This window comes from Bos javanicus, chromosome 7 (assembly GCF_032452875.1).
Source record: "Bos javanicus breed banteng chromosome 7, ARS-OSU_banteng_1.0, whole genome shotgun sequence".
Lineage (NCBI taxonomy): Eukaryota > Metazoa > Chordata > Mammalia > Artiodactyla > Bovidae > Bos > Bos javanicus.
In genome coordinates, this window is record NC_083874.1 from 94,327,439 (window position 1) to 94,353,540 (window position 26,102).

At 39.4% G+C, this 26,102-nt stretch overlaps 1 protein-coding gene across 5 annotated transcripts in view; it reads right to left on the bottom strand.

Moving 5' to 3' along the window:
* SKIC3 (SKI3 subunit of superkiller complex) overlaps nt 1-26,102 on the bottom strand; it is a 150,546-nt gene that overhangs the window by 6,803 nt on the left and 117,641 nt on the right. For all 5 annotated transcript variants that reach the window (XM_061424417.1, XM_061424421.1, XM_061424420.1 and 2 more), the window contains 3 exons: nt 20,728-20,849; nt 18,490-18,648; nt 9,125-9,277 (listed from right to left, as the gene is read on the bottom strand). In XM_061424417.1, the coding sequence (XP_061280401.1) occupies nt 9,125-9,277; nt 18,490-18,648; nt 20,728-20,849 (434 nt within the window). The remainder of the gene's footprint in view (nt 1-9,124; nt 9,278-18,489; nt 18,649-20,727; nt 20,850-26,102) is intronic.

Here is a 26,102-nt window from a genome sequence, read left to right on the forward strand (position 1 = left end):
GACCACCTGACATGCCTCTTGAGAAACCTGTATGCAGGTCAGGAAGCAACAGTTAGAACTGGACATGGAACAACAGACTGGTTCTAAATAGGAAAAAGAGTACGTCAAGGCTATATATTGTCACCCTGCATATAACTTATATACAGAGTACATCATGAGAAATGCTGGGCTGGTGGAAGCATAAGCTGGAATCAAGATTGCCAGGAGAAATATCAATAACCTCAGATATGCAGATGATACCACCCTTATGGCAGAAAGTGAAGAAGAACTAAAGAGCCTCTTGATGAAAGTGAAAGAGGAGAGTGAAAAAGTTGGCTTAAAGCTCAACATTCAGAAAACTAAGATCATGGCATCTGGTCCCATCACTTTATGGCAAATAGATGGGGAAACAGTGGAAACAGTGGCTGACTTTATTTTTCTGGGCTCCAAAATCACTGCAGATGGTGATTTCAGCCATGAAATTAAAAGATGCTTACTCCTTGGAAGGAAAATTATGACCAATCTAGACAGCATATTAAAAAGCAGAGAATGGGGAACACGTGTACACCCGTGGTGGATTCATGTTATCTATGGCAAAACCAATACAATATTGTAAAGTAATTAACCTCCAATTAAAATAAATAAATTTATATTTAAAAATAAATAAACAAAAATAAAATAAAATAAAAAGCAGAGACATCACTTTGCCAACAAAGGTCCATCTAGTCAAGGCTATGGTTTTTCCAGTGGTCATGTATGGATGTGAGAGTTGGACTATAAAGAAAACTGAGCACCGAAGAATTGATGCTTTTGAAGTGTGGTGTTGGAGAAGACTCTTGAGAGTCCCTTGGACTGCAAGGAGATCCAACCAGTCTATCCTAAAGGAGATCAGTCCTGGGTGTTCATCGGTAAGACTGATGTTGAAGCTGAAACTCCAATACTTTGGCCACCTGATGCGAAGAACTGACTCATTTGAAAAGACCTTGATGCTGGGAAAGATTGAGGGTGGGAGGAGAAGGGGACGACAGAGGATGAGATGGCTGGATGGCATCACCGACTCAATGGACATGGATTTAGGTGGACTCTGGGAGTTGGTGATGGACAGGGAGGCCTGGCGTGCTGCGGTTCATGGGGTCGCAAAGAGTCGGACATAACTGAGTGATTGAACTGAACTGAACTGAAATCAAAGTCAACAATTTTGAAAATTTTATTCAGAATTTCATTATATGGGGAAAAATGTAAGATTACTCAGTTGCAAAGTTTAGTTTCTTATAGTATGTACTGAGTACAAAAATAACATAGATTAAGTATTTCCTAAGAAACAGTAACTAAAAATAAAATGGTGAACACTGTACTAAATTATACAAGAAGAAAAATATGCATTTAAAATCTTTTGTTAAAAACCTCAAATTGTAACCAAGATTTCCTAATAACAGGTGTCTAGAATACACATTTTAATAAAGTCAATATAATAAGTGAATATATTGTTGTAGTTCAGTTGCCCAATCATATCTGACTTTTTGCAACCCCATGCTCTGTAGTTCCTTTCAAATAATAAAATTATTCTTTTCAGATGTTAGAGCAATGAACTCTGAGTTCAGTACAGCCAACAGTAATTTGTATAATCAAGGAAGAGGAAGTCATAGGGATAATGAATTTGAAAACAGAGACCAGAGGTTGTGAGACATCTTCCATAAAGATGGGAGCAATGAGAACTTGCTCCCACCTGGCAAAGAATGTAAGGCAAAGCCCATACTAATAAAATTATTCCTAGTACATTTTTTAAAAAGCCAATAGTACAAAACTCTCACTGGGTGCTTTTACAATGCACTGTCTAAATTCCAAGAATTCATATAAAGTATTTTGTAAAGTTAGTGCACGTACGGGTTGGCCAAAAAATTCGTTTGAGTTTTTTTATGTTATGAAAAAATCCAAATGAACTTTTGGGTCAACCCAATATTATTATATAATATTTTCTATATGTGCATACTGTGCATGCTTAGTTGCTCAGTTGTGTCCGACTCTTTTTGAGACCCTACAGATTGTAGCCCACCAGGCTCCTCTGTCCGTGGGTTTTCCCAGCAAGGATACTGGAGTGGGTTGCCATTTCCTTCTCCAGGGGATCTTCCTGACTCAGGGATCAAGCCTACATCTCCTGCACTGGCAGGCAGATTCTTTACTGCTAAATAACTAGGGAAGCCCTTCTATATGTAACCAGTATATTAAACAATGTGATTGGAATAAACTTAAAAAAATATATACATAAATTTATTTCCCTGCACCAGGTCTTAATTGCCGCATGCAGGATCTCCGACCTTGAGTTCTGGCATGTGAACTCTTAGTTGCAGTGTGTGGGATCTAGTTCTCTGACCAGAGATGCAACCCAGATCCCCTGCTGTGGGGGCATGAAATGTTTGCCACCGGACCACCAGGGAAGTCCCTAGGATGCACTTACTTATGTTTCCCCTTATGGTTTTAAACTTATTGTATGAGGGAGACTTTTCCTTATACAATAAGGATGTAAATTACAGTAGGTCCCATGACTCTGAAGAACTATACACAGAAAAGTGAAAGTGAGCGTGAAGTCACTCAATTGTGTCCAACTCTTTTCGACCCCATGGACTGGCTCCTCTGTCCGTGAGGTACATAGAAGAACTATACAAAAAAGGTCTTAATGACCCAGATAACCACGATGGTTTGATCATTCACCTAGAGCCAGACATTGTGGAGTGTGAAGTCAAGTGGGCCTTAGGAAGCATCACAAGGAACAAAGCTAGTGGAGTTGATGGAATTCCAGCTGAGCTATTCCAAATCCTCAAAGATGATGCTGTGAAAGTGCTACACGCAATATGCCAGCAAATTTGGAAAATCAGCAGTGGCTACAGGACTGGAAATGGTCAGTTTTCATTCCAATCCCAAAGATAGGCAATGCCAAAGAATGTTCAAATTACCACACAACTGTACTTGTTTCACACGCTAACAAAGTAATGTTGAAAATTCTCCAGAGAGGCTTCAACAGTATGTGAACCAAGAACTTCCAGATGTTCAAGCTGGATTTAGAAAAGGGAGAGGAACCAGAGATCAAATTGCCAACATCCACTGGGTCATATAAAAAGCAAGAGAATTACAGAAAAATATCTACTCTTGCTTCATTGACTACACTAAAGCCTTTGACTATGTGGACCACAACAAACTGTGGAAAATTCTTAAAGAGATGAGAATATCAGATCACCCTACCTGTCTCCTGAGAAATCTGTATGCAGGTTGAGAAGCAACCAGACATGGAACAATGGACTGGGGTTCCAATTTGGGAAAAGAGTACATCAAGGCTGTATATTGTCACCCTGATTATTTAACTTATATGCAGAGCACATCATGAGAAATGCCAGACTGGATGAAGTGCAAGCCAGAATCAAGATTTCAGGGAGAAATATCAATAACTTCAGATATGCAGACACCACCACCCTTATGGCAGAAAGCAAAGAGGAACTAAAGAGCCTCTTGATGAAAGTGAAAGAGGAAAGTGAAAAAGCTGGCTTAAAACTCAACATTCAAAAAATGAAGATCATGGCACCCAGTCCCATCACTTCATGGCAAATAGATGGGGAAACAATGGAAACAGTGACAGACTTCACTGACTTGGGCTCCAAAATCACTGCAGATGGTGACTTCAGCTATGAAATTAAAAGACACTTGCTCCTTGGAAGAAATGCTATGACAAACCTAGACAGTACGTTAAAAAGCAGAGACATTACTTTGCCAACAAAAGTCTGTCTGGTCAAAGCTATGGTTTTTCCAGGAGTCATTTTCAACTCCATATAGAGTTGGACCATAAAGAAGGCTGGGCACCGAAGAATTGATGCTTTTGAACTGTGGTGTTGGAGAAGACTCTTGAGAGTCCCTTGGACTGCAAGGAGATCCAACCAGTCCATCCTAAAGGAAATCAGTCCTGAATATTCATTGGAAGGACTGATACTGAAACTGAAGCTCTAATACTGTGGCTACCTGATGTGAAGAACTGACTCATTGGAAAAGACCCTGATGCTGCGAACAGCTGAAGGCAGAAGAAGGGGACCACAGAAGACGAGATGGTTGGATGGCAACACCAACTTGATGGACATGAGTTTAAGCAAGCTCCGGGAGATGGTACAGGACAGGGATGCCTGGCATGCTGTAGTTCATGTTGTCGCAAAGAGTTGGACACGACTGAGTGACTGAACAAGAAACGTGACTCTGACATCCATTCAGAGTCTTAATTAGAAAGTTCTCTTCTTTTCAAAACTTCAACCTTCATACACAGATAATATTTACACCCTACTCCCATCTCCTGAGCTCCTAGCTAGGGTGTGCTTACAGGCAGCAGCACATGGCTTTTTCCTCTGCCTGGTACTCCCACCTTTTCTTGCTAATTGTAGTTTCCGGCCTCAACTGAAACATCAGAAGTTTGGTGGGTGTCATTGTAAGGTGATGGCTTCCCTGGTGGCTCAGATGGTGAAGAATCTGCCTGCAATGCAGGAGAGCAGGGTTCAATCCCTGGGTTGGGAAGATCCCTTGGAGAAGCAAACAGCAACCCACTCCAGTATTCTTGCCTGGAGAATTCCATGGACAGAGTAGACTGGAAGGCTAAAATGCATGGGATCACAAGAGTTGACATGACTGAGCAACTTTAAGAGTTCCTTCTCAATTGTAAGGTGATGTCTGATTCCTTAGGCCTGATAGAGACTTAAAGATCTTTGTCTCTTCATGTGGATTTTCTTGGTTTCATCAGAGACTCCCAGCTTTGTGGGTAGTCTCTTACTGAAGAATCGGCTTTGAAATCTGTGGGGCTCAATGCAAAATATAAAACATGCAGGGCCCTTTGTTAAAAAATGATTAAACATGTCAACACGGTGACTACAGAGCACTAAACCCAGTGGGAGGCCTATGCACAGGGCAGGACGCACAATTGCACTAAGCTGGGTGGATGGACTCTGTTCCACTTCCTCTCTTCACATGCTCTGGCAATCTGGAGACCTCCAGCTTCCTTTCTGCTGAGATTCCATCATTCCTCTAGGTGGCTCTGCATGTCAGGACCTAAGATAATTCCAATGCCAGTCCACCAGCTCAGGTGGCATCATCCATTCCTGGATCGAATGAACTCCAGGCATGCTGGAGCAACTCACACTGCAGCAACTCTTTAGTAAGATGGAGGGCATCTTGTAACCAAACGTGCATTCCTAACTATCTGGGATTCACCCACTGCTGACCACTCTCCCAGAGGCAGGCAGTCACTTTCCAAACCATGACCAACTCTCTTCCCAGCAGGTGGAGAGCTGCAGTTTTCAAGGCACGCATCAGACACCTGTCCATATGCTTCTGGACACGCGCCTGCAGGACCTCTGAGGCCACACGTCACAGCCTCCCTCTCTCTGGTGGCACTGCCTTTCTCGCCTGGGGGGCACCTGTGTGTGTGTGGAAATGTGCCAGGGAGATGATGAGGAGGCAACAGCTTTCTCCAGAAAGATTTCTTCACAGTCCTCCAACTCTACTCTCCTAATCTTTGTATAGCTTCCTTATGGGTTAAGTCTTCCAGCTGCTTCAGCAATCTGTATCTTGATTTGCTATCTCTCTTTGGAATCTAAGATATTTAATATCTTAGCAGAACCTTTCAGTTTAATAATCTATTCATATATTATCACACATAAAACACCCTAATTTTCATATACACATCCTCCATACACTGCCAGCTATTTACCAGAGAAATAAGACATCTCCTTACAATAACCACTGGGTATCAAATCTTATAACAAGCAAATCAAATGTGAACAGCGCTTTGAAGTTTACAAATGCATTTGTGTTACTTCATTTGATATTCCTAGCAACCTTAGGCAAAGTAGTTATTACCATCTCCACTATTACCAAAAAAGTTAGGAGGGGAGTTCTAGACAGCTTAATTGCCTGAAGTTTTCACAGGCAGAACCAAAGCTCCTAGAGAAAACACTTTTTGTGGTGGCAGCAGTGGTGGGGGGATGGAGGCAGGTATACACGGGTACACAGAAGCAGAAGATATTAAGAAGAGATGGCAAGAATACACAGAAGAACTGTACAAAAAAGATCTTCACGACCCAGATAATCACGATGGTGTGATCACTGACCTAGAGCCAGACATCCTGGAATGTGAAGTCAAGTGGGCCTTAGAAAACATCACTATGAACAAAGCTAGTGGAGGTGATGGAATTCCAGTTGAGCTATTCCAAATCCTGAAAGATGATGCTGTGAAAGTGCTGCACTCAATATGCCAGCAAATTTGGAAAACTCAGCAGTGGCCACAGGACTGCAAAAGGTCAGTTTTCATTCCAATCCCAAAGAAAGGCAATGCCAAAGAATGCTCAAACTACTGCACAATTGCACTCATCTCACACACTAGTAAAGTAATGCTCAAAATTCTCCAAGCCAGGTTTCAGCAATATGTGAACCGTGAACTTCCTGATGTTCAAGCTGGTTTTAGAAAAGGAAGAGGAACCAGAGATCAAATTGCCAACATCCGCTGGATCATAGAAAAAGCAAGAGAGTTCCAGAAAAACATCTATTTCTGCTTTATTGACTATGCCAAAGCCTTTGACTGTGTGGATCACAATAAACTGTGGACAATTCTGAAAGAGATGGGAATATCAGACCACCTGATCTGCCTCTTGAGAAATTTGTATGCAGGTCAGGAAGCAACAGTTAGAACTGGACATGAAACAACAGACTGGTTCCAAATAGGAAAAGGAGTACGTCAAGGCTGTATATTGTCACCCTGCTTATTTAACTTATATGCAGAGTACATCATGAGAAACGCTGGACTGGAAGAAACACAAGCTGGAATCAAGATTGCCAGGAGAAATATCAATAACCTCAGATATGCAGATGATACCACCCTTATGGCAGAAAGTGAAGAGGAACTCAAAAGCCTCGATGAAAGTGAAAGTGGAAAGTGAAAAAGTTGGCTTAAAGCTCAACATTCAGAAAACGAAGATCATGGCATCTGGTCCCATCACTTCATGGGAAATAGATGGGGAAACAGTGGAAACAGTGTCAGAGTTTATTTTTCTGGGCTCCAAAATCACTGCAGATGGTGACTGCAGCCATGAAATTAAAGACGCTTACTCCTTGGAAGGAAAGTTATGACCAACCTAGACAGCATATCAAAAAGCAGAGACATTACTTTGCCAACAAAGGTTCGTCTAGTCAAGGCTATGGTTTTTCCTGTGGTCATGTATGGATGTGAGAGTTGGACTGTGAAGAAGGCTGAGTGCCGAAGAATTGATGCTTTTGAAGTGTGGTGTTGGAGAAGACTCTTGAGAGTCCCCTGGACTGCAAGGAGATCCAACCAGTCCATTCTGAAGGAGATCAGCCCTGGGATTTCTTTGGAAGGAATGATGCTAAAGCTGAAACTCCAGTCCTTTGGCCACCTCATGCAAAGAGTTGACTCATTGGAAAAGACCCTGATGCTGGGAGAGATTGGGGGCAAGAGGAGAAGGGGACGACAGAGGATGAGATGGCTGGATGGCATCACTGACTCGATGGACGTGAGTCTGAGTGAACTCCGGGAGTTGGTGTTGGACAGGGAGACCTGGCGTGCTGTGATTCATGGGGTTGCAAAGAGTCGGACATGACTGAGCGACTGATCTGATCTGATCTGAATCCAATCTCATCATCTGAAAAATAGGATTCTTATGAATATTAATAAAGTTAATATACATAAAGCACTAGAACAGAACCTAGCACAGGCTAAGTGTTCTGTATGTTTGCTATTATTATTGCTGTTTTTATTTTATTCCAGGTCAGATTTAATTTCCCAGCATGAAGAACAAACAAACAAAAAAACACATCACAAAATAATTCTTATTAATGAACAAATTAATAAATTAGACTAAAAGGGCTAAAGAACAAGTTAGACTAAAAGGGCTAAAAAAGAGTAAAAGGGCTAAAACAAAAATTAAGTTAGACTTCTCCACACATTCAGGAACAGTTATAGATGCCACATGTTGCTTCCACAGCCCACCAGCTACCAGCGTCACAGAGACTTTTGTTAAACATAAATATGGGACAAACAAAATAACATCTTCAATGGCCCACAAGTTACCATTAACCACCATTTCTTTCCAGCCAAATTATCTCAAATTTGACACCACTATTACCCGCCCGTTCATTCAAAACTACTGGCAGAGGAGCCCCTAGGTCTTAGGTAGAGCGTAAAGGAAAACACAACCAAGAGCAAAACACGGCCCCAACCTAAGGAGCTCTGAAATGTGCCCCAGAGTAAAGCACCAAAGTTAAACACACTTCCTAAATCTTGTATTTGTTTGCTAAAATGCCCAGTGAAAGCAAGTAAATAAGTCGGCAATGGACTACCATGGCATAAGCAACAGTTCATTCAGTCCTGTCTACGAAAATTTTTTAAAAATGACATTTTATCTTTTAATTACAGAAGTAATATGCTTATGATAAAAAATTAAAACACTAGCCAAGGATAGAAAATGAAAAGTTCTCCTCCACCATTCCTTAAAGACCCCTAATACCATTCTCCAAAGTAACTCCCATTGTTTCTTTTGTGTCTTTCCATATCGTTCTGTGTGTCTTTTAACATGCACATGTACACAGCGTCTTCACATGTACACATAAACGTTCTCAAAACTATATACTACACATATATACACTCAAATAGGGCATCACATACACTCTTCTGGGGTTTGCTCCTCCAGACACCCACTTAAATATTTACCTAGAAGAGTTTATAAGACCTCTAGATTAACACACCTAACTTGGTATCAGAAAATACATCAAGTCAGAAATTACTAGGAATCCCTCTTACAGAACATCAAATTGAACTGAGAAATGACTGAAATGCTAATTATTGGCATCTTTGTCACTAAAAGGTAGCTGGGTTAATTCTAACTTAAGTCACCAAGAAACAAAAATGTATATTCTGTCATAATTCAACTTTTTAAGTTGCAATCTTTGTTTTTTCCTCCTAAATGATGGCAATGTCCTGCTAGAGTCTATGAGTTTATGTTATGTTACTTTATTCCTATCAAGACCCCAAATACAACGTCTACAAGAGCCCACAGTAGAAGGTGATGAAACGATACAAACCCACATCATAACTATGACGAGGTCTTACCATGCAGACTTCAAGTGCAAGCAGTGCTAGCCTCAGCAGGCTTGAGAGCTTCCCACTCCAGCTGCCCTGCTGGGATGCTACTTGCAGGCTCTTCCTGTAACACATCTCTGCAGCACCCATCATTCCTTGGGACTGATATATGTGTGCCAGCCACTGAGGAGTAGCAAGAGAAAAGGACCCAAAAGATTTTAGTTTACTGCACAGTCTACTTCCAACAAATTCAATAAACTTTGGAGTTAAAAATTTTAATTTAATTATTGACGAATTTTGTGCCCCCAAAACAAAAATCACAGGTTAAGAAAGGGGACAGCCCCATATAACCCAGCAATCCCACTACTGGGCATATACCCTGAGAAAACCATAATTCAAAACAACACGTGTACTCCAATGTTCATTGCAGCACAATTTACAGTACCCAGGATATGGAAGCAATCTAGATGTCTATCAGCAGATGAATGGATAAAGAAGTTGTGATACATACATACAATGGAATATTACTCAGCCATAAAAGGGAAGGAATTTGAGTCAGTTCTAGTGAGGTGGATTAACCTATAGTCTGTTAGAGTAAAATAAGTCAGAAAGAGAAAAATAAATATTGTGGAATTGAGGAAAATGGTACTGTTGCACCAATTTGCAGGGCAGGAATAGAGAAGAGACTTATGAGCATGGTGGGCAGAGGGAAGGAGAGAGTGGGATGAACTGAGAAAGCAGCACTGCAGCATATATATTACCATATGTAAACCAGACAGCTAGTGCGGAGTTGCTGTGTAACACAGGAAGCTCAGCCCGGTGCTCTGTGACAGCCTAGAAGGCTGGGATGACTTGGGAAGCGGGAGGGAGGTTAAGAGAGAGAGGACATATGTACTGCCACCTTGCGCATTCCATTAGCAACAGCATACTGGCCACATCTAGTCTGAAGTCTTAAAAAGTCTCTCAAGATAGCAAGTCAGGAACAAAATCAAAACACAAAATGATTGTTCATATGTGACAGATACATCATGTAAACACTAACCAAAAGTTCGCATAACTGTATTAATTCCCAACAAAGTAGACTCTAAGACAAGAGATGTTAAGAGAGAAACTGGGCTGTTTCATAATGATGAAAGAGTCAGTCAAAGGAAGATATAACATTTCTACATTTGTATATCCCAATCACATATAATTTATGAAGCAAAAATAGAAATTTAAGAAGAAACAGACAAATCCAGAATCTGAATCAGAGATTTCAGCACACCTATCTCAGCAATGATAACAGAAACAGACAAATAAATAAGGATATAGAAGATCTAAACATAATTAACCAGCTTGACTTAAACGACATGTTTAAGAAATTGAGATACTCTACAAATTTCTTGCAACTCACAAATGCTAAGGAAATAAGAAATCTTAAAAGTCCTATATGTATTAAAGAAATTTAACATGGAATTTAAAAAAACACAAACTTTCCCATAAAGGAAATTCTTGATCTGAATAGCTTCAATAGTGAATTCTTCCAAACATTAAGGAAATAAACATCCTTACATTTATTTTTATAATTATATATAATAATTTCTATGTAATAATTAATAATAAATATATTACTGTATAATTATTTATTACATTTATTTATTATTATAACACAAACTCTTTCAGAAAAATAAAGAAAAATGGAATAATAACAGAGATAGCAAAACCTACAAATGACCTTATGAGACTGAAAAATAACGAGCCACATCTCTCTCATGAATATAGGTATTCACATTGTAAACAAACATTTAACAAGCTGACTCTAGCAATATATAAAAGGAATAATATACATCATGACCAAGCAGGGCTTCTTCTAAGAATGAAAGGTTGGTTTAATATTTGAAAATCCATGCAATCTACCATATTAACAGAATAAAGAAAAAGAACCATTCTCACAGATGGCCCCCCAAAATCTACTCATTCATGATAAAAAACAAATCTCTCTTGACAAACTCAGAAAAACATTTCCTTAATGTGAAAGATATATTGGACAGCCATTTTAGAATCTGTTGCATGCACGAATGCTGAGTTGCTTCCGTGGTGTCCAACTCTTTGCAATCCTATGGACTGTAGCCTACCAGGCTCCTCTGTGCACGGGATTCTCCAGGCAAGAACACTGGAGTGGGTTGCCATGCCCCTCTCCAGGGGATCTTTCCAACCCCAGGATCGAACCTGCACCTCTTAGAACTTGTGCATTGGCAAGCAGGTTCTTTACTGCTAGCACCACCTGGGAAGCCCTTAGAATCTGTTAAATGCCTATAAAAACCTAAAGCAAATATTGTAGCTGAAATTATAAATGCTTTCTATCTGAGGCAGAGAATAAGACCGGTATGCTCCCTTACCACCACTTCTGTTTAACACTGTATTTGAGACTCTAAATAGTGCAATGAGTCAAGAAAAATTTTAACTTAAAATTATTAGAAAGAAAAAGTAAAAATTATTCACAAAGGAAATATTGGTGTATACAGAAAACCCAAAACTACTTCAAAAGAATAAGTTAGCAAGGCTGCTAGAAGGTCAAAATATAAAAATCAACTGTATTTCTATGATCTTTTTAAAATTTTAAAACACTGCTGAGACAAATTTAGAACTTAAATAATAAGGACTATAACAGCTCAGTTGGTAAAGAATCCACCTGCAATACAGGAGACCTGGCTTCGATCCCTGGGTTGGGAAGATCCCCTGGAGAAGGAAATGGCAACCCACTCCAGTATTCTTGCCTGGAGAATCCCATGGACAGAAGAGCCTGGCAGGCTACACGAATTAGCGACTAAACCACCACCCCCATAACACATTTATGAATAGAGAAACTCAATAGTAATACTTTGTTAATTTTCCCAAATTAAACTATAGATTACTTTAAACTAAAAATCTATTATTTATTATTTATTTATTTAAACTATAGATTGTAATTCCGATCTAGACCTCAGTTGGACTTTTGTTTGGCAGGGAGAGTAAGGGTAACTGACAATTCACAGGTAAATGCAAAAGACCTAAAATGGTTGAGATAAACTTGAAGGAAAACAAAAATGGAGGTCTTAATATTTGGAGGTCCTAATATTTCCTCCACACATCAAAACAAACTATAAAGCTATAAGCAATAATAAACAAATAGATCAATGAAAAAGGAGAAAAAGAATAAAGAGTCCTAAAAACCACACATACCCAGTCACCCGATTTATAACAAAAGCATCATGACAATTCAGTGGAGGACATAATGGTCTTTTTGAAAGATGGTATTAGAACAATTACACATCCATACAGGAAAAAAATGAACCTTGACCCTACAACACTCACAAAAATTAATCCAGGATGGATCATAGACCTGTATATGAAAGACAGAACAACAGTTTCTAAAGAAAAACAGAAAAAAATCTTCATGAACTAAAGTAGAACACCCCGGTAAAACATTAACCATTAAAAAATAATAAATTGGACTTCACTGAGATTAAGAACTACTCATCAAAAAATAACATTACGAAAATATTTGCAATAGAGATATCCAAAAATGTGCTTGTAGCCAGAAAATATAATGAAGTTCAACAATTCAGCAAGATAACAGCCCATTAAAAACTACAGTAAAGAAACACTACTTTAAAAATAAGATATTCAAGATCCAATAAACATGAAAAGTGGCTCAACAGCATTTTTCATTAGGTAAATTCCACTTAGCTGCCAGGGCTTCCCTGGTAACTCAGCTGGGAAGAATCCACTTGCAATGCAGGAGACCCTGGTTCAATTCCTGGGTCAGGAAGAACCACTGGAGAAGGGATAGGCTACCCACTCCAGTATTCTTGGGCTTCCCTGGTGGCTCAGATGGTAAAGAATCCACCTGGAATGCAGGAGATCTGGGTTTGATCCCTGGGTTTGGAAGATGCCCTGGAGGAGGGCATGGCAACCCACTCCAGGATTCTTGCCTGGAGAATCCCCATGGACAGAGGAGCCTGGCAGACTACCATCCCTAGGGTGACAAAGAGTCAGACACAACCAAGTGATAACCACACAAATTCCACTTAAAACCACTATATGATACTATCCAATCCCAAAGAAAGGCAATGCCAAAGAATGCTCAAACTACCACACAATTGCACTCATCTCACACACTAGTAAAGTAACGCTCAAAATTCTCCAAGCCAGACTTCAGCAATATGTGAACTGTGAACTTCCTGATGTTCAAGCTGGTTTTAGAAAAGGAAGAGGAACCAGAGATCAAATTGCCAACATCCGCTGGATCATGGAAAAAGCAATAGAGTTCCAGAAAAACATCTATTTCTGCTTTATTGACTATGCCAAAGCCTTTGACTGTGTGGATCACAATAAACTGTGGACAATTCTGAAAGAGATGGGAATACCAGGCCACCTGACCTGCCTCTTGAGAAATCTGTATGCAGGTCAGGAAACAACAGTTAGAACTGGACATGGAACAACAGACTGGTTCCAAATAGGAAAAGGAGTTCGTCAAGGCTGTATATTGTTACCCTGTTTATTTAACTTATATGCAGAGTACATCATGAGAAACGCTGGACTGGAAGAAACACAAGCTGGAATCAAGATTGCCAGGAGAAATAACAATAACCTCAGATATGCAGATGATACCACCCTTATGGCAGAAAGTGAAGAGGAACTCAAAAGCCTCTTGATGAAAGTGAAAGTGGAGAGTGAAAAAGTTGGCTTAAAGCTCAACATTCAGAAAACGAAGATCATGGCATCTGGTCCCATCACTTCATGGGAAATAGATGGGGAAACAGTGGAAACAGTGTCAGACTTTATTTTGGGGGGCTCCAAAATCACTACAGATGGTGACTGCATCCATGAAATTAAAAGACGCTTACTCCTTGGAAGGAAAGTTATGACCAACCTAGATAGCATATTCAAAAGCAGAGACATTACTTTGCCAACAAAGGTTTGTCTAGTCAAGGCTATGGTTTTTCCTGTGGTCATGTATGGATGTGAGAGCTGGACTGTGAAGGTTGAGCGCCAAAGAATTGATGCTTTTGAAGTGTGGTGTTGGAGAAGACTCTTGAGAGTCCCTTGGACTGCAAGGAGATCCAACCAGTCCATTTTGAAGGAGATCAGCCCTGGGTGTTCTTTGGAAGGAATGATGCTAAAGCTGAAACTCCAGTACTTTGGCCACCTCATGCGAAGAGTTGTTTCATTGGAAAAGACCCTGATGCTGGGAGGGATTGGGGGCAGGAGGAGAAGGGGATGACAGAGGATGAGATGGCTGGATGGCATCACTGACTCGATGGACGTGAGTCTCAGTGAACTCTGGGAGTTGGTGATGGACAGGGAGGCCTGGCGTGCTGCGGTTCATGGGGTCGCAAAGAGTCGGACACGACTGAGCGACTGATCTGATCTGATCTGATTACCTACATATCCACTGAAAAGGGAAAATAATAACCACCATCTAGCAATATCAGCAATTGGAAGGCTTATAATTTGCAGGTGGAAACATAAATTGACAACCCATTTTAAAGAAACACTGGACAGGATCTACTAAAGTGAATACATTTTCACTACGAAAAGAAAAAGCAGAAGTGCTAGCAGCTCAGTCGTCTGACTCTCTGCAGTCCCGTGGACTATAGCCTGCCAGGCTTCTCTGTTCACGAAATTATCACCCAACAAAGGGCATATCCCAGCAGTGTTATAACAGCCAAAACCTGGAAACCCAGTTGACCTTTGAACAACATGGATGTAGCTTACAGTCAGCCTCTGTACTCATGGTTGCAAGGACTGAACCAACCACGGACTACTGAAAAATAGCCATGTATAACTGGACTCATGCAGTTCAGACCCATGCTGTTCAAGGATCAACTGTAATCCAAATGTCTATCAACAGTAAAAGGGATATCTTACAGTATATTATTCATAAAAATAAGTGAAAAAAAAACTATGGCTACATGAAACAACTAAATGAACTTCATGGACATGATGTTGAATCAAAGTAACCACATACAAAAAGATATTCCATATATATCAAGTTTAAAAACAGGCAAAATTAGACAGAAGTGATATAAGGCATAATAGTGGTTCTGCCGCCTCCTTTTTTTGACACAGGGGGAGTCACAAAGGGAGAGGCATGGGGGAAGCCGCTAGGTTGCAGGAAGTCACAGAAATTATGATGCCCGAAGATGACAGAGGGCCAAACAGGATAGCAGGTCAGATCTTAAATGGTTTGCAGTTATGGAGAAGTGGTAGCTAGGAGACCATGAACTAGAACTACTTCAATATGGAACAGAAACCTCATCTGAGGTTTCAGTTCTGTTTGGATCTAGCACAGGAGATAGTGGAGGACAGATAAGCCTGGCGTGCTACACTCCATGGGGTTGCAAGGAGTCGGACACAACTTAGTGACTGAACAACAAAGCACAGATTCTGAAGGCAGCAGTTCATGAGCCATTAGATGTAATAGTTATAGGGAGAGTTTGGCCATGGCATGTGGCATATTCTGTAAAGCAGACACAGAAGTCTAATAGTGTGGAGGTGAACAGTATGTAAAGTAAGGACTGTACTTAAAACCAATTAGTGATCTTCAGCATGATCTTATTTCAACAATGTACCACTGCTTATATGGTACTTCCATTAAACTGCTGAACAGTGAATATTTACTGATAATTTTTAAAAGACTTCTACAGTAATTATATTATCTAAAATTCCTCTCTCATGTTTCAGATGAAGACTCTGGAGCTGAAGTGGGTGTACCTGGACTAAAATCACATAACCAGTTAGTAGTATATTCAAGTTGAAAACTTTTTGTTAGCAATTTGTGTTAATACCAGCAACCACGTCCAATCTTTCGGCAGTAGAATACACTTAAATGAAGACTCTGCAGATGCAGTTACACACCTGGCCTTCATGCAAGGTACACCAATTCCAAAATGGTAGTATGACTGAGGTGCCTATTCAGTAGGGATGTGGGCAGAATTTTTTTCTAGAATCCTATTAATTCTTATTGCCTTTTATGGTTTCCTGCAGGGGCTTTATATGTACAGGATTAAATGGCCAGTTAGAAATACCCAACCTTAATTCCAAGGTGTCTTCAGTCCTGTACTGCTAGAGAAAAAGGCTAACACCACATTTATCAAAGTGAAAGTGAAGTCACTCAGTCCTGTCCGACTCTTTGTGACCCCATGGACTGTAGCCTACCAGGCTCCTCTGTCCATGGGATTTTTCCAGGCAAGAGTACTGGAGTAGGGTGCCATTTCCCTCTCCAAGGGACTTTCCCGACCCAGGGATTGAACCTGGGTCTCCCGCATTGTAGGCAGATGCTTTACCGTCTGAGCCACCAGGGATATGTTTATCACGTCTTGCAATATTCCTTTTTTCCCTAAAATCATACACAATTGTGAAACTAACACATTTCAGTGCCAGATTAATTCAGAAACCAAGACAATTTGCCTTCAATTGTCAACAGAAGAAAACATCAGAGCATCTTAAGATATAACCTGACACTTGCTTAATATTCCACTATATCTAAAGCTAAGTTCTTTCAAACCTTGGTGAGGTAAAATATTTTAAAAGTATAAAGGTAAGGTATAAAGTAGTGGCAGTGAATTCTAACAATTAATCATATGGTTCTCTGTCCTTATCTTTAGTTTATCCTGACAATCATTCTTTCTAGCATTAATTTATTTGGGCTTCCCTGGTGGCTCAGCAGTAAAGAAGCTACATGCCAGTGCAGGAGATGTTGGTTTGATCCCTGGGTAGGGAAGATCCCACAGAGAAGGAAATGGCAACCTATTGCAGTATTCTTGCCTGGGAAATCCCATGTACAGAGGAGACTGGCAGGATACAGTTCATGGGGTCACAAAAAGGTTGGGTACGCTTAGCAACTAAACAATGGAGGAGGAGGCCACTAGGCTGCAGGAACTGCTCTATACCTTGACATGTGTGTTCAGTCGCTAAGCCGTGTCAACTCTTTGTGACCCTACTGACCGTAGCCTGCCTGGCTCCTCTGTCCATGGGATTTCCCAGGCAAGAATACTAGAGTGAGTTGTCATTTCCTTCTCCAGGGATATTCCCAACCCAGGAATCAAACCTGAGTCTCCTGTGTCTCCTGCATTGGCAGATTCTTTAGCACTGAGCCACCTGGGAAATCCCTACATCTTGATGTAAGTAATGGTTAAAATTACTTACATATATAGTAAGATTTTTACATTCTATTCTTTGTGAATTATATCATGGTATAAAAGAAAACACATATGCTATCTCTTAAGACTTTATTTACTGCATAATTTATCCTTTAATTTTTCCCTTTTAGTTTGACAAAGTGCTTTTCCCCTTGATAAAGAACATGAGATCATCAATATCCAGTTGACCTTAGAATTAAAGTATGTTAAGTTTCATATGGCAAATTTACTCTGAGAGGGGGATAAAAGCACCATCCTTCTTCAAGGATTAGAGTAAAAAGGAAGCTTAATGTGCATAATCCAGCTATTTTACACCATTAGATAATCTTTTTAAGCAGGACATCAAAACATTCATAGAACAAAAGATCAAATGAAGAACTGTAGTAAAACAAACTTCTGTAAAACCTGTGTCAAAAAGTCCCTTTGATACTGTCTCAGGGCATGAAAGAACTGTAACAAGTTGAGCAATATATATGCTTTTGTATTTTAGTAACAATAAGAATAAAGTAGGTAGTGATCATTATGTACTTGTCATTGTGGTAAGCAGAGCCAGCTAAAAGGGCTGACAGCTTAGGGATTCAGGCATCAATCCTGAAAATAACTATTTCTGAAGGCACTGAAAACCCATTAGAATCTTAGATACAGGTTACCTGTAAAGGAGCTAACGAAAAGCTACACACATCGCCTCTAAAGGGAGAGTTAAGCACCACTATGGCAAGCTTATTATGTTTGTAACACTTAGCTCTCTTACATCAACTCCTTATAAAAGACATTATTTTCAATACTGTTTTAAATGGAAAGGTTTATAACCAGCGATTTTAAATGCTTTAAAGCCATGCAGCAGCAGATCCTTAATGAATAATCAACTTCTTAATTTCTCTAACTATTGTGGTTAATGAGAGATATTAACCACATATTAATTACTATGTGAAAACGAGAGACAAAGTGGGTTTAAAGGCAAGACAAAAGTGGGGCATACCCTTGACCTCACTGAACATCACAGAGCATTTTTTTTTATAATAGTTAAAAAAATTTTTTTTAATTATTATTATTATTTTTTTTACTTTACAATATTGTATTGGTTTTGCCATACATCAACATGAATCCGCCACGGGTGTACACGTGTTCCCAATCCTGAACCCCCCTCTCCCACCTCCCTCCCCATAGCATCCCTCTGGGTCATCCCAGTGCACCAGCCCCAGGACTCACATAACAAAAGAGAAAATTTACCTGCCAAGCGGGAACAGAGGTTGAGTTGGACATGACTGTTTTTTGCAGCTCTTCAAGTACAGTGTCTGGGAGAGGTTTTCGTGACTCCAGGAGTGGTTTACATTGAACTTGTCTCAAGAGTAAGATAATAGCTGGTTGATCAGGGTTACTTTTTAAATTCTAAAAATCAAACCCCAAACAGAAATTCATGAAACAGGTTCTGAAATGTTAAATGTAAAAGGCAATTAAGCTATTCTCCATACTGAAAAAAATAAACAAACCTGAATTTAACCTTTTCTTATTAAAAAATAACAGCAAAAGTAAAAAAAAGAACACTGATCATCTTGGGAATATCAAACTCTATACTTAAATAAACTCTAAAATCAGTAATACTACTACTGTAGTTTATAAATTGTCACTCTTAGATTTAGTACGTTCCTTTGATGGTTTATTCTTAGGTGATAGCCTGAAAAATTTAGAGTCTGCATATAAATAGCTGAACTAAGAAAATATAAAATTAACAGTGAAGGCTAGTATTATCGCTTATTTGGAAGAAACTGTGTTATGTAAGAGGGGTTCCCTGGTGACTCAGAAGTAGAGTCCGCCTGCAATGCCAGAGATTCAGGAGACACGTGTTTGATCCCTGGGTCAGAAAGGTCCCCTGGAGGAGGGCATGGCAACCTACTCCAGTATTCTTGCCTGGGAATCCCATGGACAGAGAAGCCTGGAGGGCTATAGTCCATAGGGCTGCAAAGAGTTGGACATGACTGAAGCAACTGAGCATATGCATACTATGTAAGAAGGAAAGAGCTATAAGTTTTTCCCTTTCTCAACATCTTAATAAAGATACACATTGTCCTTCCTCCAGGCACAGACTTCTTATACATATTTCCCTAAGCCATTTATTTATACCTTAAAACACATACATAGACATAAAAGTATTGTATGTATGTGCGTGTGTGTGTGTGTATATATATATATATATATATATTTATAAATGTATATGTTGTTTATATGTATATATGTATTATAATTATATATACAATATGTATATATATATGTAATATATGTAATATATATCCGCAATATACACATACAAGAAGTTAAGGCTAGTTCTCCAAGCAAATCCTTCCACTATTGTTTTAGACATATCTTTCTTTATTGTCTGTCTCTCAATAACCTAATTCTTTATCTTCTATTAGGTCATAGTTCTAAATGTCCTTATTTCTGAAAGGTATGTGATTGCTTTCTTCTAAGTAAGAGATTAGAACCTTAAAATGATGAGGAAAGGTTCATAAAAGTATCCCTTACTCTGTCAGAGAGAGTAAGAAGCAACTGCCAATTTACGCTCACTAAACAGTCACTGTATTATACTGAACTGTCCTGAACCTAGATGGAATTTCTTAAATAAAAGAGATAATGTATGATTCTGCTTTTCAGAGAATTCAAGGACCAAAGGGATCTTCAAAGATCCATTCCTCTCTGTCTGTAAAATTCATAGTGATCTTTCAAAAACATTTCTAGAAAAACAACACAATCTCCCGGGTAAGTATTTATGGGAAAAAAAAAAAAGGTGTTTTCAGGAAAAGTGATGTCTAAATCTCTCCTTATTCATTAAGTTATTTCTGAGTAGGTTTATAAAACTGATTTGTTCATTCAATAAATATTTATTGAGCCTCTACTATGGGTCAGGCAAAGTCTAAGAATTTACTCACAGAGACTACAATCCAGGTAGGTAAAAACTGATTACTCAGTAATTTCAGTCACCCACTTAATAGTCCCCACGGTCATTCTATATGGTTCAGAACTTTGGGAAAATGCAGGGATGCTGGAAAACATAGCATTCTAAAGAGTAATTAAAAATCAAAGGAAAATACTACTTCCATAAGAAACACCCCAAATAAATTCAACTTTGAGTCTCATGAGTTAGACACATGTGACCTTAAACAGCAAGTCTGTCAATTTCTACCTGTGAACTCTTATACAAATTAGTTACACTCTTTAAGCCTTAGTTTTCTCTTTTGTATAAATGGGGATAATAATAAATACCTAAATCACAGGATTGTTGTGAAGGTCAAATACAAACTGCTAAATGTATTAACTAGCCTATAGTAAGTACTAAGTTAATACTGGGTATTATCTTCATTATCATCACCACCACCATCACAACCAAATGCTCTCTAAATAATGGGCACTCTATTTTTGAAGTTATTTTCCAAGTAGGATAAGAATTCACGAGTCTCAATTCCATAAAAATACCTTTGTGCAGAGGGCTTCAGCTTTGGATATTCTTCCTGTGTCTATTAGACCAGTGACAGCTTGAGACAGAGACCACCTTTCAAGAGACTGGTTGTAATTTTCAAAGAATTCTCTGTCTTTAACTACAATAAAACAAGTTAATGTTAAAACTTTTTTCTGCAGTTTATAATGTGTTCTCTGAGAAGTAATTAGTTATTAAGTATGACAATTAAGCTTACCACGCAATACAACTTTTACACATACCACTGGAATATCACAGACTATCTCAACATGAGACAGATTTCTGAAAAGTTTCATAGTAGGAATATTTGTGGCTGAATAACTTAAGACTTTTTATATTTGTGACTTTCATTAAAAAAAAAAAAAATCAGTCTCCAGTAAAACTGAAAATAATTCAATGAAAAAAGTAAAGATTTATTGCAATATAATTGACATATGATAAACTGTACATATTCAAACTATAAATCTGATAACTTTTGACATAAGCATCTATCTATGAACTATCACGACTATCAAGATAATAAATGCATCCACCATCATGAATAGCTTGTTCTTACTCCTTGGTAATCCTTCCTGTCCCCAACCCACCTCTCCTCTTTCCCTCTGTCCCCAGACACTCACTCATTATTTTCTCTCACAATAGATCAGTTTGTATTACTTGAATTTCATATAAATGAAATCATAAAGGATAAACTCTTTGGCATGTTTTATAGCATTTAATACGGTAAATTTTACATTCATTTTCAAATATTAAAGCAACCTTGCATTCCTAGAATAAATCCCACTTGATCATGATGTAGTACTATCTTTTTTGTGTGTTACTGGATTTGAATTGTGAAAGTTTTGTTATAAATGTCCGCACCTGTAGTTTTCGTAGTTTGCTTGTAATGCCTTTCTCTAGTTTCGGTATTTATGTAATGGTGACCTCAGAGCAGAAGTTAGGAAATGTCACTACCTTTTCAATTTCCTGGAAGAGTTGTATAGAGCTGGTATTATTTTTTACTTCAGTGTTTGGTAGAATTCTATCTGGCCCTGGAGGTTTCTATATAAGATTTATAACTATAAATTCAGTCTCTTTAATAGATACAAAGCTATTCAGTTTATTTCTTCTTAAGTAAGCTCTCTGTCTTTTAAGGAATTTATCCATTTCATCAGCATTGCCAAATTTAGGGGCATAAAACTGTTCTTAAGATTCTCTTATGAGCCTTTTTGGGCTTCCCTTGTGGCTCAGTTGGTAAAAGAATCCACCTGCAATGTGGGAGACCTGGGTTCAATCCCTGGGTTGGTAAGAACCCCTGGAGAAGGGAAAGGCTATCCACTCCAGTATTCTGGCCTGGAGAATTCCATGGACTACAGTCCATGGGGTTGCAAAGAGTCAGACACAACTGAGCCACTTTCACTTTCACTATGAGCCTTTTAATAGCTATAGAGATGTATCCTCTCTCATTCCTGACAATTTTTTCCTGATGCCTAGCTAGAGATTTATCAATTTCATTGATCTCAAAGAACTAGGTTTTGCTTTTGTTGATTTTCTGTTTTCTATTTCACAGATCTCTACTCTATTTTCTTTTATTCTGCTTACTTTGGTTTAATTTCCCTCTCTATTTTCTACTTTCTCAAGGGAGAAGTTGAGATCATCAATTTGAAGCCCTTCTTATTTCCTGATGTAGACATTTAGTGCTAAAATTTTCTTATAAGCAGTACTTGAGTAGCATCACAGGATTTTATATACTGATTTTTCACTTTCATTCAGTTCAAAATACTTTCTAATTTCCCTCCTGATTCATTCTTTGACCTGGATTATTTGAAAGTCTATTAAATTTTTGAATATTTGAGAATTTTCCAGATTTATTGTTACTGATTCTTAAATTCAACTGTATTAAGATAACATACTCTGTATGATTTTAAAATTTATTTAGATTTGCTTAATGGCTCATAATACGATGTAGTGGTGAAAGTTGCTCAGTCATGTCTGACTCTTTGCAAACCCATGGACTGCTATACAGTCCCTGGAATTCTCCAGGCCAGAATACTGGAGTGGGTAACCACTGCCTTCTCAAGGGTATCTTCCCAACCCAGGGATCGAACCTAGGTCTCCAGCATTGCAGACGGATTCTTTACTGGCTGAGCCACCAAGGAAGCCTCCATAATATGATACTGCTACTGCTAAGTCACTTCAGTCGTGTCCGACTCTGTGTGACCCCACAGACGGCAGCCCACCAGGCTTCCCCATCCCTGGGATTCTCCAGGCAAGAACACTGGAGTGGGTTGCCATTTCCTTCTCCAATGCATGAAAGTGAAAAGTGAAAGTGAAGTCGCTCAGTCGTGTCCAGCTCTGCGACCCCATGAATTGCACCACTCCAGGCCTCCCTGTCCATCACCAACTCCCGGAGTTCACCCAAACTCATGTCCATCGAGTCAGTGATGCCATCCAGCCATCTCATGCTCTGTCATCCCCTTCTCCTCCTGCCCCGAATCCCTCCCAGCATCAGAGTCTTTTCCAATGAGTCAACTCTTCACATGAGGTGGCCAAAGTATTGGAGTTTCAGCCTCAGCATCAGTCCTTCCAATGAACACCTAGGACTGGTCTCCTTTAGGATGGACTGGTTGGATCTCCTTGCAGTCCAAAGGACTTGCAAGAGTCTTTTACCATTCTCTAATTTGTTAGATCATTTTTGTCTTTTTTAAAATCTTTTTTTAAATAGATATATAGCTGATTTACAATGTTTCAGGTATACAAAGAAGTGATTCAGTTATACATATCTACATATGTGTGTGTATATACACACACACACGTATATATATATAAAACATATATATTCTTTTTCAGATTCTTTTCCATTATAGGTTATTACAAGTTATTAAAGGGCTTCCCTGGTGGCTCAGTGGTAAAGAATCTGCCTGCGATGCAGAAGATGCAGGAGACCCACGTTCAATCCCTGGGTGGGAAAGATCCCCCAGAGGAGGGCATGGCAACCTACTTCAGTATTCTTGCCTGGAGAATCCCATGGACAGAGGAGCTTGGTGGGCTACAGTCCACAGGGTCGCAAAAGGTCAGACACGACTGAAGTGACTAAGCACACATGCCCAAGACATAAATATAGCTCACCTGTGTTATAAGGCAGGTCCTTTTTTACCTATTTTATATATGGCAGGTGCTTGTTGCTTATCTATTTTATAGATAGCATGAGATTACTTTTGTCTTAAAATATAGGTCTATATTTTGCTATGTTTCCTTTAAGCAGTAAAAGCTCTTGCTTTTTTATCCAACCTGTCAATCTGCCTTTTAACTGGGGTACTTAGAGCATTTATACTTAACTTGATTATTGATTTGATTGGGGTTAAATAGAGAAAAACAACAGAATGGAAAGACTAGAGATCTCTTCAAGAAAATTAGAGATACCAAGGGAACATTTCATGCAAAGATGGGCTCGATAAAGGACAGAAATGGTATGGACCTAACAGAAGCAGAAGATATTAAGAAGAGGTGGCAAGAATACACGGAAGAACTGTACAAAAAAGATCTTCACGACCCAGATAATCACGATGGTGTGATCACTGACCTAGAGCCAGACATCCTGGAATGTGAAGTCAAGTGGGCCTTAGAAAACATCACTACGAACAAAGCTAGTGGAGGTGATGGAATTCCAGTTGAGCTATTTCAAATCCTGAAAGATGATGCTGTGAAAGTGCTGCACTCAATATGCCAGCAAATTTGGAAAACTCAGCAGTGGCCACAGGACTGGAAAAGGTCAGTTTTCATTCCAATCCCAAAGAAAGGCAATGCCGAAGAATGCTCAAACTACCACACAATTGCACTCATCTCACATGCTAGTAAAGTAATGCTTAAAATTCTCCAAGCCAGGCTTCAGCAATACGTGAACCATGAACTTCCTGATGTTCAAGCTGGTTTTAGAAAAGGCAGAGGAACCAGAGATCAAATTGTCAACATCCGCTGGATCATAGAAAAAGCAATAGAGTTCCAGAAAAACATCTATTTCTGCTTTATTGACTATGCCAAAGCCTTTGACTGTGTGGATCACAATAAACTGTGGACAATTCTGAAAGAGATGGGAATTCCAGACCACCTGACATGCCTCTTGAGAAATCTGTATGCAGGTCAGGAAGCAACAGTTAGAACTGGACATGGAACAACAGACGGTTCCAAATAGGAAAAGGAGTACGTCAAGGCTGTACATTGTCACCCTGCTTATTTAACTTCTATGCAGAGTACATCATGAGAAACGCTGGACTGGAAGAAACACAAACTGGAATCAAGATTGCTGGGAGAAATATCAATAACCTCAGATATGCAGATGACACCACCCTTATGGCAGAAAGTGAAGAGGAACTAAAAAACCTCTTGATGAAAGTGAAAGTGGAGAATGAAAAAGTTGGCTTAAAGCTCAACATTCAGAAAGCGAAGATCATGGCATCCGGTCCTATCACTTCATGGGAATAGATGGGGAAACAGTGGAAACAGTGTCAGACTTTATTTTTGGGGGCTCCAAAATCACTACAGATGGTGACTGCATCCATGAAATTAAAAGACGCTTACTCCTTGGAAGGAAAGTTATGACCAACCTAGATAGCATATTGAAAAGCAGAGACATTACTTTGCCAACAAAGGTTCATCTAGTCAAGGCTATGGTTTTTCCTGTGGTCACGTATGGATGTGAGAGTTGGACTGTGAAGAAGGCTGAGCACTGAAGAATTGATGCTTTTGAGCTGTGGTGTTGGAGAAGACTCTTGAGAGTCCCTTGGACTGCAAGGAGATCCAACCAGTCCATTCTGAAGGAGATAAGCCCTGGGATTTCTTTGGAAGGAATGATGCTAAAGCTGAAACTCCAGTACTTTGGCCACCTCATGCGAAGTGTTGACTCATTGGAAAAGACTCTGATGCTGGGAGGGGTTGGGGGCAGAAGGAGAAGGGGACGACAGAGGATGAGATGGCTGGATGGCATCACTGACTCGATGGACGTGAGTCTGAGTAAACTCCGGGAGCTGGTGATGGACAGGGAGGCGTGGCATGCTGCGATTCATGGGGTCGCAAAGAGTCGGACATGACTGAGCGACTGAACTGAACTAGACTCTATTGTGCTGTTGTTCTCTCTTTATTCAATGTTCTCTTTTCTTCCTTTCTTGGATTATTTTTTATACCCCATTTTTTTCTACTTCAGTGGCTTATTGCAAACTTATAACTTTTTTTTTTTAGTATCTACTTTAAAGTTTAGCGTATTTATCATCAACCTGTCACCATCTAACTTTAAGTACACTTGGCCCTCTGTATCTGTAGATATGGAACCCACGGACAAGCAGAGTCAACTATTATACATCATTTTATATAAGAGTTGTGCATCAGTGGATTTTGATAT